Below are 15,533 nucleotides of genomic sequence, written 5' to 3'. Positions count from 1 at the left end.
CTTACTAGTGTCCAGCATCATCTGTCCCAGGTAAGCAAGTCCAACCTTGGAGATGCCTTTCCTTCCTTAGATTTCAGGTTAGTTGTTTATGATATTTCAACTCTCTGATGGGTTGAAGAAAATAATGAATTAGATTGTGTTGTGTTTTTTGTTCTTGTTGTCATCAGAGTAGGATCTCTGCGCTTTCTTTCTTTCTACCACAAAAAAGTTAGATACTATTACAGTATCTATTTGAACTAGGTCTTGAAGGACTTTGAAGATGTGAACCTAGAGTGGAGGGAGACAGAGAACAATGAGTAGAGACTAGACTTGCTGATGTGGAGGGTTCAGGAAGGAGAGCAATTAAGGTTTGACTGTAACGGGCCTTATATGGTAGGTCACTGGGGAATGTGAATATGATCCAGCAGGGTAAACAATGGGGAGCCACTGAAGGTTAGAAGAGAAGGGGATAACTAAGGTTGTAAACAAAGTATTTAATTATTCATTCACTCAAAGAAAGCATCATTGCTTACTATATGTTAGGAATACTGCTACATGAGAGAATTACAGTGATGGCTATGACACAGTTCTAACCTGCTGAGAGCTCACATAGCCAGGAAACAGACACAGAAACTATTCACAATGTGACAAGTGTTCAAAGCAGAGTTATGTGCAAAGTGATGACAAGCACAGGTGGGAAGGTTGAAATCTGGAGTTGGGCAGAGCGAAGGGCCAGGGAAGGCTTCATTAAAGAGGGGTCATTGAGTTAGACCCTGAAGAAGAAAAACAAGGGCTCACCAGGCAGAGAAGGACATAACAGGTAATCACAGAAAAACCTTCAGGAAATACACAACTTATTGGGAGGATCATATTTCTGTGAAAGTAAATAGTGCTGAGGTTATATCATTCAAATACAGAAAATGGATCAAATCCTTAAAAGCACCATATTAAAAATGAATGTTACTGTATAGCTATATTTTAGGACTGATTGTACAGTCAACACTTACCTTCTCAGCTAGGATTCTGGAAGACTGAAGTATTGATAATAAAAATATTAGAATGAACATAAAAGTAATACTGAACAAAGTATAAAGCTTGTTAAGTAATCTGATGGTATTTTAAACTATGAAAATAAAGATTTGACCTTCAAGGTAGAAAAGACATTAATAAAAACTAACCAAAGTATCAATCACGAAGACTTCATTTAGCCAGATGCAATTTCAACATATTTCTCTGGCAGAGGTATGTACAACAGTCACACAAAAAGCACGGTGGGAAGGAGGGGATAAGAAAATCACTTTAGAAAATGTCTTTTCTGGCCGGGTGTGGTGGTTCACGCCTGTAATCTCAGCACTTTGGGAGGCCAAAGCAGGCAGATCACCTGAGGTCAGGAGTTCGAGACCAGCCTGGCCAACATGGCAAAACCTCATCTCTACTAAAAACACAAAAATTAGCTGGGCATGGTGGTGTGCACCTGTAATCCCAGCTACTCGGGGGGCTGAGACAGGAGAATAGCTTGAACCCAGGAGGCAGAGGTTGCAGTGAGCTGAGATCACCCCACTGCCCTCCAGCCTGGGCAATAGAGCAAGACTCCATCTCAAAAAAAAACAAAAAAAAAGTATTTTCTGGCTAGGTATGGTGGTTCATGCCTGTAATCCCAGCACTTTGGGATGCTGAGGCAGGAGGATTGCTTGTGGCCAGGAGTTCGAGACCAGTCTGGGCAACATGGCCAGATCGCCCCTACAAAAAACAAAAACAAAAAAATTAGTCGGGCATGGTAGCATGTGCCTGTAGTCCCAGGTACTCAGGAGGCTGACGCGAGTGGGTCCCTTGAGCTCAGGAATTTGAGGCTGCAGTGAGTTATAATAGTACCGCCACTGCACTCCAGCCTGGGTGACAGAGTGAGACCCTGTCTCAAAAAAAAAAAAAAAAAAAAGAAGAAGAAGAAAAGAAAATGTCTAATTTCTTTTCTTCTAGGAATGAAACAATCCTCACCTTTTAAAGTATCAGGTATGCTTACTGGCTTCAACCTAACGACTGGATTAATTCCAATCACATAGGAGAATACTGTCTTCATCTTACATCCTCACCTTGCCTGTTAACATGGTGCACTATCAACATTTTTTTGCAAGAATATTACCTATGATCATATATAAGTGAAATTCTGAAAGAGCCAACATTCATGATTACATTTTAAAATATAATATTGTTATAGAAAATTAAATGTGCCTGCTATCTAAAGAAAAAAATATAACAAAACCAAACAAATCCTGAAGCCAAGCTACAAAGCAACTTCATGAATTCTACTTAAAATCAATGGGGTTTTTCTAAAAAATAAGGTAAACTTATGGGAAGTACTATTTGTAAAACAGTAACAAAAGATAAAAGACTTGATTTTATAGACAAGTTTTTGTAATTTACCAAAGCTATAAATCTACCTTACAAAATTCTTTATTTTAATTCACCAACACATTGATAAAGATGGCTGGATTACTGAGGTCTCATATAATTCAGTGCATAATTTAGAAAGAAAGTTTTAAAAATTATGATTCAATGCAGCAATTGTATTCCTGGGCATTTCCCCCAGAGAAAAGTATACTTATGCTAAACTGTACATACATATTCATAGCAACTCTATTTGTAATAGCTATAAGTTGGAAACAACAGGTGAATGGTTAAGCAAACTATGGTACATCCATATTATGGAATATTACTTGGCTATAAAACAGAACAGACTATCGATACACGCAGCAACCTGGAATAATCTCCAAAGAATTATGCAAAATGGGAAAAAATATCCCAAATCACATACTTTATAAATCTATTTATATAATATTCTTTTTTTATTTTTTTATTTTTGGAGATAGAGTTTCACTCTATTGCCCAGGTTGGAGTGCAGTGGCACTATCATAACTCACTGTAGCCTCAACCTCCTGGGCTCAAGCAATCCTTCTACCTCAGCTTCCCAATTACCTGAGACTACAGGCACATGCCATCGCATGCAGCTAATTTTTAAAATTTTTTTTAGAGACAGCGTCTGGCTATGTTGCTCAGGCTGGTCTTGAACTCTTGGCCTCAAGTAATCTTCATATCTTAGCCTCTGACAGTGCTCAGATTACAGGACCGAGCCACCGTGCCCACATTTTTTTTTTTTTTTTTTTGAGACAAGGTCTCACTCTCTCACCCAAGATGGAGTGCAGTGGTGAGATCATGGCTCACTGCAGTCTTGCCCTCCCAGGCTCAAGTCATCCTCCCACCTCAGCTTCCTCAGTAGCTGTAACTACAGGTGTAGGCCACTAGCATTCTTAAAATGACAAAACTATAGTTGTGATGAAAAATGAATGGTTGCCAGAGATTTAGGAGGCGATGAGAGTAGGAGAGATGAGCGTTGTGGTGATGGAAATGTTGTGTATCTTGATTACATCAATGTTAATATCCTGGTTGTGACATTGTAATATAGTTTTCAAGATGTTACCACTGGGGAAAACAATATAAAGGGTACACAGGATCTTTCCTTCTGTAAATTTTATTACAGTGATTATGTGAGGTTGGGAAAGGGACAACCAAAATGTATAAGAATATTTCTACCTACTATATTAAGACCAAACAAAGGTTTACTTACTATACCAACTAGGTCAAAACAAGCTATGAAATTTTGTTTCGTTACTCTTAACATTTATGTAATTTTATAGTACCAATAACCCTTAGCATTTTTGTAACATTTCCCCTTTGAAAAACTTCATGTGCTTTGTATTATATCTACTTCTGTCTTAACTCTTCAGCTGAGTATACAAAGATATTACTGATTCACAAAAGGTACAGATACAGAAAGTTTGCTCAATATCACACTTTCAAAGCTTAGCTTAGTCTTGGTGCTTGATTGGTGCCTATTAGTAGTATGATAAAGAGCATTATGAAAACTCATCTCACTATGGTTATAATCCAGGCAATTAAGTTTAAAATGAATATGAACCAATCTGTTTAAAATCTTCTAATTAATTTCTTTTTGAAATGGAGTTTCGCTCTGTCACCCAGGCTGGAGTGCAGTGGTGCAATCTCTGCCCACTGCAACCTCTGCCTCACGGGTTCACGTGATTCTCCCACCTCAGCCTCCCAAGTAGCTGGGACTACAGGCGCCCGCCACCACGCCTGGCTAATTTTTTTTTTTTGTATTTTTAGTAGAGACGGAGTTTCACCATGTTGTCCAGGCTGGTCTTGAACTCCTAATCTCAAGTGATCCACCTGCCTCAGCCTCCCAAAGTGCTGGGATTACAGGTGTGAGCCACTGCACCCAGCCGTTAATTTCTTTACTAAGGAATTTGGTATAATGAATTATTTATCTAGCAAGTTGTATTAGAAAAGCATTTTTTTAAAGTCTAAATAGTTTTTTCCTTTGAAACATGCAGGATAAATGGTATCAGGGTCTCAGACCTGTTTACAAAAGGACAGAGGATAGGTACTAGGCACAAACAGACACGATTATCCAAGAGTAGCAGGTGAAGGTGTTCAAAACTAGAATTCAAACTCATTCATTCACTTAAGGTATATAGAACCACTGGAGGTCAAGATTAAGTCCTGTAGAAAGATAAACTCCCTGCTGTTGAGTAGCTTAGAGCAGGACTATTTTCCCATGGAACTGATATACTATAGTTGCACTACAGGACGGGAGATTTATGGATTAATGTTGCTTCTGTGAAAAATTATATTCACAGTTCTAAATAATATTTTGGAAGACTGACACTTGCCGATATACTATCCGAAGATTTCAGACTGACACTTATTTTTCATCTGTTGACAGTCTGAATTCGACCTTTAACATCTGAGTTGTTTATCACAGGTCTCAGACTAATAGTATTAATAGTTCTTGTGAAGTCCAGTTGGATTTTGTGATTCCTTAGTCAGTGCCTTTTTTAAACAGACTTACTGCTTATGTAGTTGTCGACAAAATGACAGTAAGTGAAAAATTCCCATCAGTGCATCATTCTGAGATTCAAAGTAAGATTCAATGAGACCATTTATTCTAACATACACCACCAGAGATTTTGAAACATTCTGTTTATTCATAACAATGGGAGGGAATATTTTCAACAGCAAGTTTGGGCTTATAAAGGCACACAAATTACATAGAGAATAAAAGAAAAGCACAAAACACAATAAATGAAAATACTGCTGCATGAAAAATAAAAATAAGAATGTAATAAAATGGCAGGTCTTACGGCATAAATTATGGTTTCTCATAAATCATGTATTGTCATTATGATTAATTATTTCACATAGGCTATATGGTAAAGTGTTTCAAGAGATACAGCCAAAATAATCAAGTTCATGATTAAAACTTATTTTGAAATCACTATTTATCTTTGGTGCAGACTTTTCCCAAAGAAAGCTAATGAGAGTGGTTAGTGCATATCTCTAGAATCGGGTAATTTATCATGTAATACACAACTAAGCAAGTAGAAGTATGAGCTACAACCTAGTTATTTTATAGCTCATCCTTAATACTTATGAAACAATGTTACATGTTTATTTATATACCAACATTTCTAGGACAATCTTCTCTACCTCATGTGTCTTATCTTTCCCAACCAGATTGAAAAATGTATCATGGATTCCTTAAAGACCGAGACTGCCATTACTGAATCTAACACAGACAGTAAGTATCCCTGGAGGAAGTCATCTTTTTGGCCATAAGGCCTATCAGTCTGATATGGAGCAGGGGACTAAAAAATGTTGGTTAAAATGAACTAAAATGAATCATTTCAAATAAGTAGTATCGTTTTAAATAAGTATGCAAAATGAAACACAATACCGCACACACAGCAGGACTCCAACAAATATCTAAAGTACTAATTGCCTACAGTCCCCTCACTTGCAGCCCTAGTGGTATACAGGAATAAAGTTACCTTTAATTCATCAAACAGTCCCTGTTTCCCACTCAACTCAGGGTACAGGTGTCAGAACACATGATCCATTTCACTGCAAAGTGGTAAATAATGGTTTCTATTTTATATGAGTGTTTACAATTCTCATGAAGGTATGGGAACAACAGCCAGTTCTTCAAGGGTTTACTTTGATCGTGACATTGACAATTCATTTAATACTGCATACAATAGTAGTATAATTAATGCTTCCCTTTGCAAATAATGTCCTTATTGCATTAGCAAAGGGGAAGAGCTAACTTCAATATTTTTAAACAATTGTTTTATAGATAAATACATACTAGAGTTCTATAAGGATTTTTTTTCTCCACAAAGGAAGAGAACAGGGTCTAGGAGAAACTTTCATCACTGAATTTTTAAATTACTTTTTATAGAAGAGCACAAATCCAAGAAAAAAATTCTCCTCATGAAATCTGCCACAATTTCTGAACACTGGTAGATTGTCTATATGTAAAAATTAGACTTGAATGAAAAGTCCCTATATTCTATGAGATATGGATTGATGAGTTCCCTATGAACCTAAAGTATTCATACAAAATGTTTTCAGAGGAGCAACTCTGTCAGTTGTTTAACTTCTCTGAGGACAAATCAAACCATCTGAGCAAGTAAGAAGTGGATCTTTCTCACTGTAACAAGACTAGTCCCTTCTAACCACCATGCTAAATCCCCTTTCTTGTTTCTATCCAACTTCTGAAAAATGTAGTCTCAATCAGAGGTGAAGCCTCCAATGTGCACAGGGGACTGGTTGTAGACAAGTAAGTCCCAGAAGTCAGGGCTGTGACAAACTGCAGATGTGCAGCTCCATAAAGGCTCACTGCTCAGCTCCTGCCCCGAGGGGCCCCAGGGATCCTCACTCCTGGAGCACTTCACCACTACCGCACAAGACACGGAGCCACTGACTCAGCCACAGAGGGGTCACAGGTTTGTCTGGCTGCGACACATATTTTCAGGAGCTGAGAATTTCAAGTATACAACTTCAATTTTCCCTCCTTATCCCAGAGGGTAAATTGTCATAAATCCTTGGGAAGACAGCACATTCTTGCTGAGGAAAAAATGTAATGGCTTGATGTTCTAAGAGTTGCGAAATGTAAGTACTAGAGGGACTCTAGAGAGCATCTAGACCAACTCCCTCATTTTATAGACAAGAAAACTAAAGCCCACGAGAGTTACATGATGTGCTCATGGGACACACACCTGCATAGTGGCAAAGCCAGGACTAGAACTAGAGCCTCTTGATATCTATTTAACCACTGTCTGTTGATTTATATCATGAATATTCCAAACCCCCTTCCTCTTTTCTAGCCTTTCTTGATTTGGGAGTCTCCTGCTGATTTCAAATATCCTTTTTTTTTTTTTTCCAACTGTGATCACTTTCAAACAGAAAAGCCAGCTTAAAGAGTTAATTTACAAGCTGCATTTGGGCAAATGGTGTTAAATGATGAACACTTTCTAACGCTTTATTCATGTACTGACTAGCAAAGACATTTTATAAAATGACTACTACCTGGGATTACAAACGCAATAATTGTATACATTCTCCTATACTTGTTGGCTAGCGGTGGTTAATGCCTCTCTAAGTATTGCCTACCGCAAGAAGCTACAACTTCTCTACTTAAAAAGGCCCTTAATTACTGCGCTGGATTCTCTTTTCTACAATGTCCTGCAAACTATCAAGCTCACAATGGTTTCTGTTCAGCAGTTTATTTCTTCCCTGAAATATCCTGTTGAAATCCATAATCATTTTGACAAAACCCACACAGAAAGCAAGCCAATAATTTCCCTGGCATTTGGTAAATGCTGCAGAAACCATCATAAAAGCACCACAATGTAAAAATAATTATTTCAATGTATTAAGCGCTGGCTCTGAACCAGCTCCTGTTGTAAGCACTTTACATGTATTAATTCATTTAATCTCCCCAACAACCATATGAAGTGGGTACTTTTATCACTCCATCCTACAGATGAGCAAAACGAGGACCATAGAGATTATACAATCTGCCAGGTTACACAGCTAGCAAGTTGCAGTGCCAGAATTGGACCCTGACAGTAAGGCTGCTAACCATGACACCTCACTACCTTAATGACACTTCATGAGCCTCACTGAGTATGAAGGTGAAATCCCAAGCACTTTCCCTGGCCAAAACTACCATATGTAATCTTGGACTAGGGTAGAGGCAGACAGCAAGACTTTGAAAACATGTGCTTCATCCCTTCCCCTCACTTCCCAAAATGATATTGTTTTAAAACAAAACAAAACAATTAAAAATGAATGTGAAGAAGGTTCAAAAGTCTCAAAAGAGAAATTCAACTTCCTTGTTGCCATGATTTGAGGTACAAGGGGAAACAGGGCTGATTATGTATATTCAAGCTTGGAAAAGTTTTTTGTTCTTTTTTTTTTTTCTTAAGAAAAATTTTTAAAAACCACTGTGAACTTCAGGAATCTTGAGCTAAAATATAACTTAGATCAATATAATCCAAATTGTATTTTTAAAAGGAGGAAGCTATCATCCAAACATTAAATGGTTTGTCAAGGTAATAAGGTTTAATGGCAGATCTCCTAATTTCTGATTTGGGATGCTTTTTACTTCCCTCATGCTTGCAATTCAGACACAGCTTGCAATGGGCCAAAACTTCAGATACCACCTAGCCAGTGTTTCAAAAGTCTATTTGTAAACTGATTGTGGGTTTCTATGAAAAACTGCATTCCAAGTTTCGGGCCAGACCCCAAAAGCCTGCATAGTACCCTGATAGCCTCATTTCAAATACATATTTTACCTAACCTTCATATACAGTATCATTTTTGTGTCAAACCCCATACCTGTTTTAAATTCAACCTGGAATACAGGACACCAATGTCTACATTTTATGTACATGGTCTCAGGCCATAAGGAGCTTCCTCTGCCTTGCCAAGCTCACAGATGTGGTGATGGCATAGTGTGTGTGTGTTGTGGCAGGGTGGTGGGGGCAGTGTAGGGGCACAGATGAAGGAAGAGCAGTACTAACACCATTAAATATTTGCAACTCACCCAATTTATATTTAGTGGAGAGGAAACTATAGAAGTCAAACATGCCTCAGATGTCAAAGAAAGGTGCTTCCCCTGGTCCCCTCCCTCCCTACCCTACATTGTGAGTTCTGGATTTTGTGAAGACTGTATTATTCTATATCTAGCTACCTGGACTGGCACCCACCCAGTCACCAGGTATTATTCCATTCAGGAAAAATGCTTTGCAATCACATGACTTACAATAACTCAGACACTTCCACATTTTAATTTATATATTTGGTAGTAATAAAATCTCACAATACAATCCCTAACAACATTTTATCAGCTGCAATGAATCATTATATATGAGTCATAATAAACTATAATGTTATCAAGACTATGAATAATAAAATGATCAGTGATATAGCCAACATTTATTGGTATATCAAATAAATCTAAATTATGAAAAGGAAAAACAACAGGTCAATGATGAAGAAAATGTCTGCAACATTCCTAAGTTTAATTGAAGATCACCATCATGTAACATCCCCAATTTAGTAATGGTAACATAGCACACTAAATTAAGATAATTCCACTGAATTATTAAAGTGACAAGGTAAGAAATATTTGAATGTTATGCAACTTCTGAACTGAAACCAGCAAGTACATGAATTACTGTTCTTGGCAACTTAGGGCCTGATTACCTTACCTTGAAATAACCCTGTTATTTCTTATCACTGAGCATCGAACTGACCTGCTGACTGCTATCATCACTTCCATTGATGTAAGAATGAAAGCTTACATCCACGTATCTTAAAAGTTTTCCTTCTTTTCTCTATTTGCAGCTGTCTGTAGTGTTGTCTGGCTGTGAAATAGTTATTTAATTCTCCAAACATACCTAGTCCTCTGGTGTTATGTTTCAGATTCTTCTTCCCCCTTCAGTGCAGGAAGGGCACTACAGAATCATTTCACACATTGAAGGAGTAACTATCTCCCTGTACACTTGAAGGCGTGAAGGCAAACTTCCCAAACTGACATACAATACCATAGGCATTTATGCCCTAAAATAACCCTATAGTAACCTCTATTTTACCTTCCATTTAAGAATGAAGATATGATGTCCATTTTAGAATTAAGCAAGGTAGGGAATTACTGCTCAATTGAAACAGAAAGAAAAACACATTAGATTACAGAGCATTCTCAAAATACCTTAATATTTCAAAAGAGTCAGGTAAGAGACTAGACTTACCTGATGGTTGGCATCATCCAGGGTATGAATATTATTTAAATTGATCCCTGGGTAACAGCATGGAAATTACTAAGGTCAAAAATTGCCAATAATTGCATTTTCAAAAATTAAAGCGAGTTTCAAATTTTTACATTAAATTTACTTTGCCTATTTACAAGAAAAGGAAGAAAACTGCGATTCTAATTTAAACCTAATCCAAATACTCAAGGTCATATAAGTGCTAAAATTTTTATTAAACTGAATTTGGTAGTAGTTTCTTTAAATTCACATCATGTCAGAACTAGTCACAAAATTAGATTTGATTTATTCAGCTTATAAATGCATTACTGCTGCAATAATGTATATAATTTTACTTTCTGGCTGAATACTAGCTGCCCCTAGTTTCTTCTTCCCTTGTTTTCCATCAATACTCTGCTCCCTTATCTCCCTCCAAAAACAATACAGGTAAAAATTAAAATAATTGGATATTTAGCTTTCCCAACTTAGACTCTTCAGTATAATACATAAGACACCAGATGCAGCAACCTCTCCTTACATAATAGTAGGGGGTGGGGAGGGAATGCACTTTGGTCAAAATACAATTTCGGTTATTTTCAATTGTGTAGGATCACTAGTTGAAAAGCTTCCACTCTTTGAATATCTGTAACAAATAGAAAGCATTTCTAACTGAAAGGTTACCTTTACCTGAAGCAGGCAAAACTATCTGCACAGCCAATCGTGTGTGTGTGTGTCGTGTGTGTGTGTGTGTGTGTGTGTGTGATCCATACATCTGAATAGGGTTTTCAATTTCTAATGCGGCAGGGAAACTAAATTTGCTTTTACTTCCCAATCTTGACATCAAGTCAAATAAGCACGGGTTAAGCATGGGTTAAACACTGCTGTAATATGATACTATTACATAATAAAAGTTTCCTGTTGGCATTTACAAACACCTCCCAATATCCTCCACAGTGTTACTGGACACAAATTAAACCTCTAAATTAGAAGATTCACTGATTATGCACATAGCTGAAAAACAACGTAGCAACCAAAACATAAACCTTTCTGAGTGCAAAATATTTTTTTCTATTTTTTTTCCTTTCTGTTGAGTCCTTAACTAAAGGCTCCTATTTAATAGTTTTCAATGTCCATGATCTACACAAAGTAGGTGTTGGAAGAAAGCTGATTGGTCAGACAACTGACTTATTATTTTACTGAATCTGACATAAAATAACCAGGTGCAAAGAGGTTTATCATAAATGCAACCTGCAAAGCAAATTGTGTCAAATAAAAACACACATATGATGCTTTTCAACATCCAGAAACACTTATTTCAGACATTAGTTGTTCTCGTTTTCATGTTCCCATTTTCCATAACTGTTTCACAGGCACCAAAACGAAGATACTCCTACAGCAATATACTGCATTCAAGAAGAGAAGCATTCTTCTAGTTTCTCTTTAAAAATAAAAAGAATCTAAGCTCAATTCTAGCGAACCATTTTCTGTCAAAATTTTGCTCTCCCGTATTAAGGAAAACAAAATTTGACCAAAAATGCATACTAGCCATCATTGATTTTACACGTAAATAATTACCGTTCTTTAAAACTTGTAGGGCAGCATTTATTTTTTTTTTCAGTCAAACTCAGTAACAAAGAGAAAAAACTGAGACCTCCACTAATAAATTACATCTTGAAATATACACGATTGTGGTGTCCCCGTGTTACTTTCAATGGTAACTGACACGTCCCGAATTTAACTGTACCAGACAGTTCTATCTGTCCCATCGCTGACCGAACAGTGCTTCTCTGTTTCTATTCATTATGTATTATACGAGGTCTAAACACAGCCCAGTATGACGAGGGAAAAAAATTACACTTCTTAGGATACCAAAGTGATGCATTCAAGATCTCTCTTGCAGTACATGCCCGTGAGCACTAACAGGCATTTTTTGATAGAGCTAAAATACGTTGGCTGCAAGCTCATTACTCTAACAACCTTCAGGCCCCCTGTTTCTGCTGGTTTTCAGAAAACCCTGGTGAAAACCAGGCACTATCCAAACCTTGCACACCAAACTTGCAAACAGCTCTGTGCAATGATCAATAACCTTGGCTACACAGTCATCGGCCCCAAATTCACGGTCCTGAAGACCAATGCAGCAAAAACCCAGACGAAAGGCTAGCTGGAGCCCCAAAGAATTACCGCGCTTCCCCTCTGCCGCATGGAGAGAAGCTATGGGAGGAGAGGAGTGGAATGAGGCTCACCAGCTCCGAAGATGCTCCGGTGACCTCTGGCTGCGCGGCGAGAGCTGGGGAGGGAAGGCGCTAGGGCAGCCGCGGCGGGCTGTGTGGACTCTGCCCCTGGTGCATTCCTCGCATTCCTGCACAATCTGTCGCCAGCCCAGGAGCCGGCAGCGCGCGTCCCCCGCTGTACACACACACCTGACTACCGCTGCGCCCCGAGCGGCCACGGCCGCCGCGGCGCCTCCACTGCCCGCGCTCGCGGTGTGTCGCACTCAGCCAACACACAGCCAAATCCCGGCCCCACCGCTCGCTCTCCGGGTAGCGGTCCAGAGGAGAGGGCCGGCAGCCTCGGCAGCGGGCGGGGATACCAGATCCGCCAGGGAGGTGCCGCAGCTCTGCTTCAACTCCTGGCAGGGAGAGGAGGAAGCGGCGGCGCAGGAGGGCAGCGGCGAGGCTCGGCGCTGGGGAGCCGGGAGGGGTGGAGCGTGAGGATCCGCGGCCGGTAGAGAGGGGCGCACTAGGCAGAGGGGGTGGGCAGGACCGGCAAGGAGTACAGGACTTCGGGGACAAACGCAAGACCGCGCGGGCAGCAGGGGCGTGGGAAGACGGGGAGGGGACCAAGGTGCAGGATCTGGGGCTAGAAGGACAGAGAGCCGGCCCCGAGTGCTGAGGAGGGCGGGCGCCCAGTGGTGTCGAGGGCGCCTTGGGGCGCGGGGCGGCAGGCAGCGGGGAAGCCGCCGCGAGGGCGTCCAGCAGGGCTCAGCGCGGCGCTCAAGTTCGGGTCTGGGGGCTCTGAATCCGAACAGCCCAGCGTGGGCAGAGGTCGTGCGCTGCGCGTACGGGAGACCGGGGAGAGGAATCGCCGGGAAAAGCAAATGGAGGGTGAAACTTGTGCGCCTGCCGGGGGGAGGGGAGCAGCAGGCGAGTGCGGGCAGGAACACGAGGCGGGGCAGGAAAGCCGCGGCGGCCGCGAGGCGCTGGGGACCGGGCAGCGGGAGGGAGGCCCCCGGCCCCCGGCGCGCAGGTCGAGGGCCGAGGGTCTCGTGGGCAGGAGTCTCCGCGCCCTCCCGCGAGCCCACACACTTACTTTCCAGCTTAGGCAGCGGCCGTCGTCGCTCCAGGGATCAGGGACATCGGCGCCGAGGGGTCGCCGCTGCGGCACCCGAAAAAATTAAAAAAGTGCCGCGGCGGCGCGGCTGCCCGCCCCTCCCTCCCCCACCCGCCCCCTCCCCCGGAGCGGCTCTCCCACCACCCCCGGCGGCGGCGGTGGCCAACTTGCCCCTCTACCCCTTGCCCATGGTGCCGCCTCCGCGGCCGGCGTCGACGCGGACTCAGCCCCGGAGCCCCCTCTACTGCCCAGAGGCCGCCGCCGCCGCCCGCCCCGCCGCCAGCCCTCCCGCCCGGCCAGCCCCGGGCTCCCGGGAACGTCAGCACGCCGCCGTCCCCGGGCCAGCTCCCGCCACCCCATTGGCGGGAAGGAGAGGGCTGGCCCTCCCCATTGGCCCGGCCCTCATATTGAACAGGCCAATGGGAGCTGCGGTTTCAGGTCGCCATAGAGACCGATGCTGTTCAGCGCGAGAGGGCCTGGAGAGGGTGGGTGTGAGAGAGAAGGTGTCTCAGGTCTCGGGCGCGGGAGGGGGTGGCGGAGAGGACAGGGAGATTCCCCAGCGCTGGCTCTGAAATCTGGGGCAGGCTTTCCTTGCCTTACTGCCAATCCCAACTGTGCCTGGTAGGGTTTGTCCCTGGCGTCAAAGGTAGGAACAGCTGAGCCTTTAGATGTACCCCTGACGGCGAGAGCCCAGGAGTGGGCGTTTCACTTTTCCTGCGTTTGGGGAGTCCCTGAGGCTATGCCCTTTGACCTTTGACATGTGTGCAGCTTCTGCTTCTCCAGGTGAGTTTGCACCCCATCCCTTCCATCGCTGCTTCCTCCTGACGTCACTGAGCCACCTAAATCCTACTTATGTTTGTTCTCTCCAGCCACTCCCCCTTCCCTGGGGTGGATCTTTCCTCAACGTTTTGGGTCCTCAAACTCATAACCCTTCTCAAAGAAGACTCAAAGAGGATTTCCTTTGAGGATATTTTGGTAAGGGAACGAGGTGGCGGATTGTATGATAGATGCCAAAGCGTCAACACATGAGCTAGCCTGTTCCCTGATTCTCAAAGCAAACCTCTAATCTCCCTGTGGGCAGATATTTATTAAACACATCTGTGTGTACATCCCGCACTATGAGCTTGACAGGTGCTTGTTCTTTCACTTGAGAGGTTACAGGCTTGTTAAAGATAGAGGAAACAGAAACAATCCTTCACACCTTGTGATGATTTCACAAAAGAGTAAGGGAAATGGATTACAGTTGATGGATTTTGTTTTCTATTTTCCAGTATCTCTTTAAATTTGATATGGAAATAACCTGAGGCATGAAATCAGTACACGCAAAAATCTTGAGCTTTAATAATGTCTTCTACTTTCATTTAAAATCATTTTGTGCTGGTTTATCAATACTAATTGTTTTTTGTCAATAAATTTTATGTTTAGATATCACCTTCTTAAAGTGAGATTTCATGAACATATTAGGCTTTAAAAGATGATATTGCTCTAGCCTATAGCCACTGATATTCTTACATTCTTTTGGCGATTTTACTTTTTTTAGACTAATCTCTTTAGTAAGGAGACTATGTTTATGTTACTACCCCTCAAATTGGAGGGACCATATTGTGTGAAAAAGCTGATAGGATTTTGGAAATTACAAATATTTTGTTGGGAGAAACAGGTTAATGTGTGTGCAAGCTGCATATGTCTAAGTATTGTTCTGAATTTTAAGTTGGGCGATATGCTTTGCTACTGGTTTTTATCTTACTATAATTGAAGATTACAAAGATGTAACCTAAGAAATGTTAATATGGTGCCTTGATTGGAAAAAAAAAACCTCTCCACATTTGTAGTAAAATGTGAACTCAGTTGACAGTCCTACACAGGGTAGGACTGTGGAACAAAACAGGTGAACATATGTATGTTCCCCCTAAATATTTTCAGAATTGAGAAGGGATCAGCAGGGGCCAGGAAGTGCTGTGCCATGGCTGGCCATCATGGAAATAGGCTGTTTTTTTACTTCTTCCGGCTTTTTAATGTGTGTTTTTGTTTATAGAACAGAAAAAGTAAACCACA

At 41.5% G+C, this 15,533-nt stretch overlaps 2 protein-coding genes across 33 annotated transcripts in view; one reads left to right on the top strand and one right to left on the bottom strand.

Moving 5' to 3' along the window:
- The window catches only part of PKP4 (plakophilin 4), a 226,927-nt gene extending 213,202 nt beyond the window's left edge, over positions 1-13,725 (bottom strand). For 7 of the 25 annotated variants that reach the window (XM_063791218.1, XM_063791228.1, XM_063791231.1 and 4 more), the window contains exon 1: positions 13,458-13,725. The gene's annotated coding sequence lies outside the window, so the exon portion shown is untranslated. Of the gene's footprint in view, positions 1-12,391; positions 12,501-13,457 lie in introns of those variants that run through there. The other 18 variants (XM_054679036.1, XM_054679045.2, XM_054679050.2 and 15 more) reach the window with 8 other exon arrangements.
- A 247-nt stretch (positions 13,726-13,972) lies between these two features.
- Positions 13,973-15,533, top strand: part of CCDC148 (coiled-coil domain containing 148) — a 320,462-nt gene continuing 318,901 nt past the window's right edge. For 4 of the 8 annotated variants that reach the window (XM_063791234.1, XM_016949853.3, XM_054679053.2 and 1 more), the window contains exon 1: positions 13,973-14,261. In XM_063791234.1, the coding sequence (XP_063647304.1) occupies positions 14,237-14,261 (25 nt within the window). In that variant the 5' untranslated portion in view covers positions 13,973-14,236. Of the gene's footprint in view, positions 14,262-14,347; positions 14,454-15,533 lie in introns of those variants that run through there. The other 4 variants (XM_054679057.2, XM_054679055.2, XM_063791237.1 and 1 more) reach the window with 3 other exon arrangements.

Source organism: Pan troglodytes, chromosome 13 (genome assembly GCF_028858775.2).
Source record: "Pan troglodytes isolate AG18354 chromosome 13, NHGRI_mPanTro3-v2.0_pri, whole genome shotgun sequence".
Lineage (NCBI taxonomy): Eukaryota > Metazoa > Chordata > Mammalia > Primates > Hominidae > Pan > Pan troglodytes.
The sequence above is the reverse complement of the archived record's forward strand: the minus strand, read 5'-3'. Positions and strand labels throughout refer to the sequence as shown.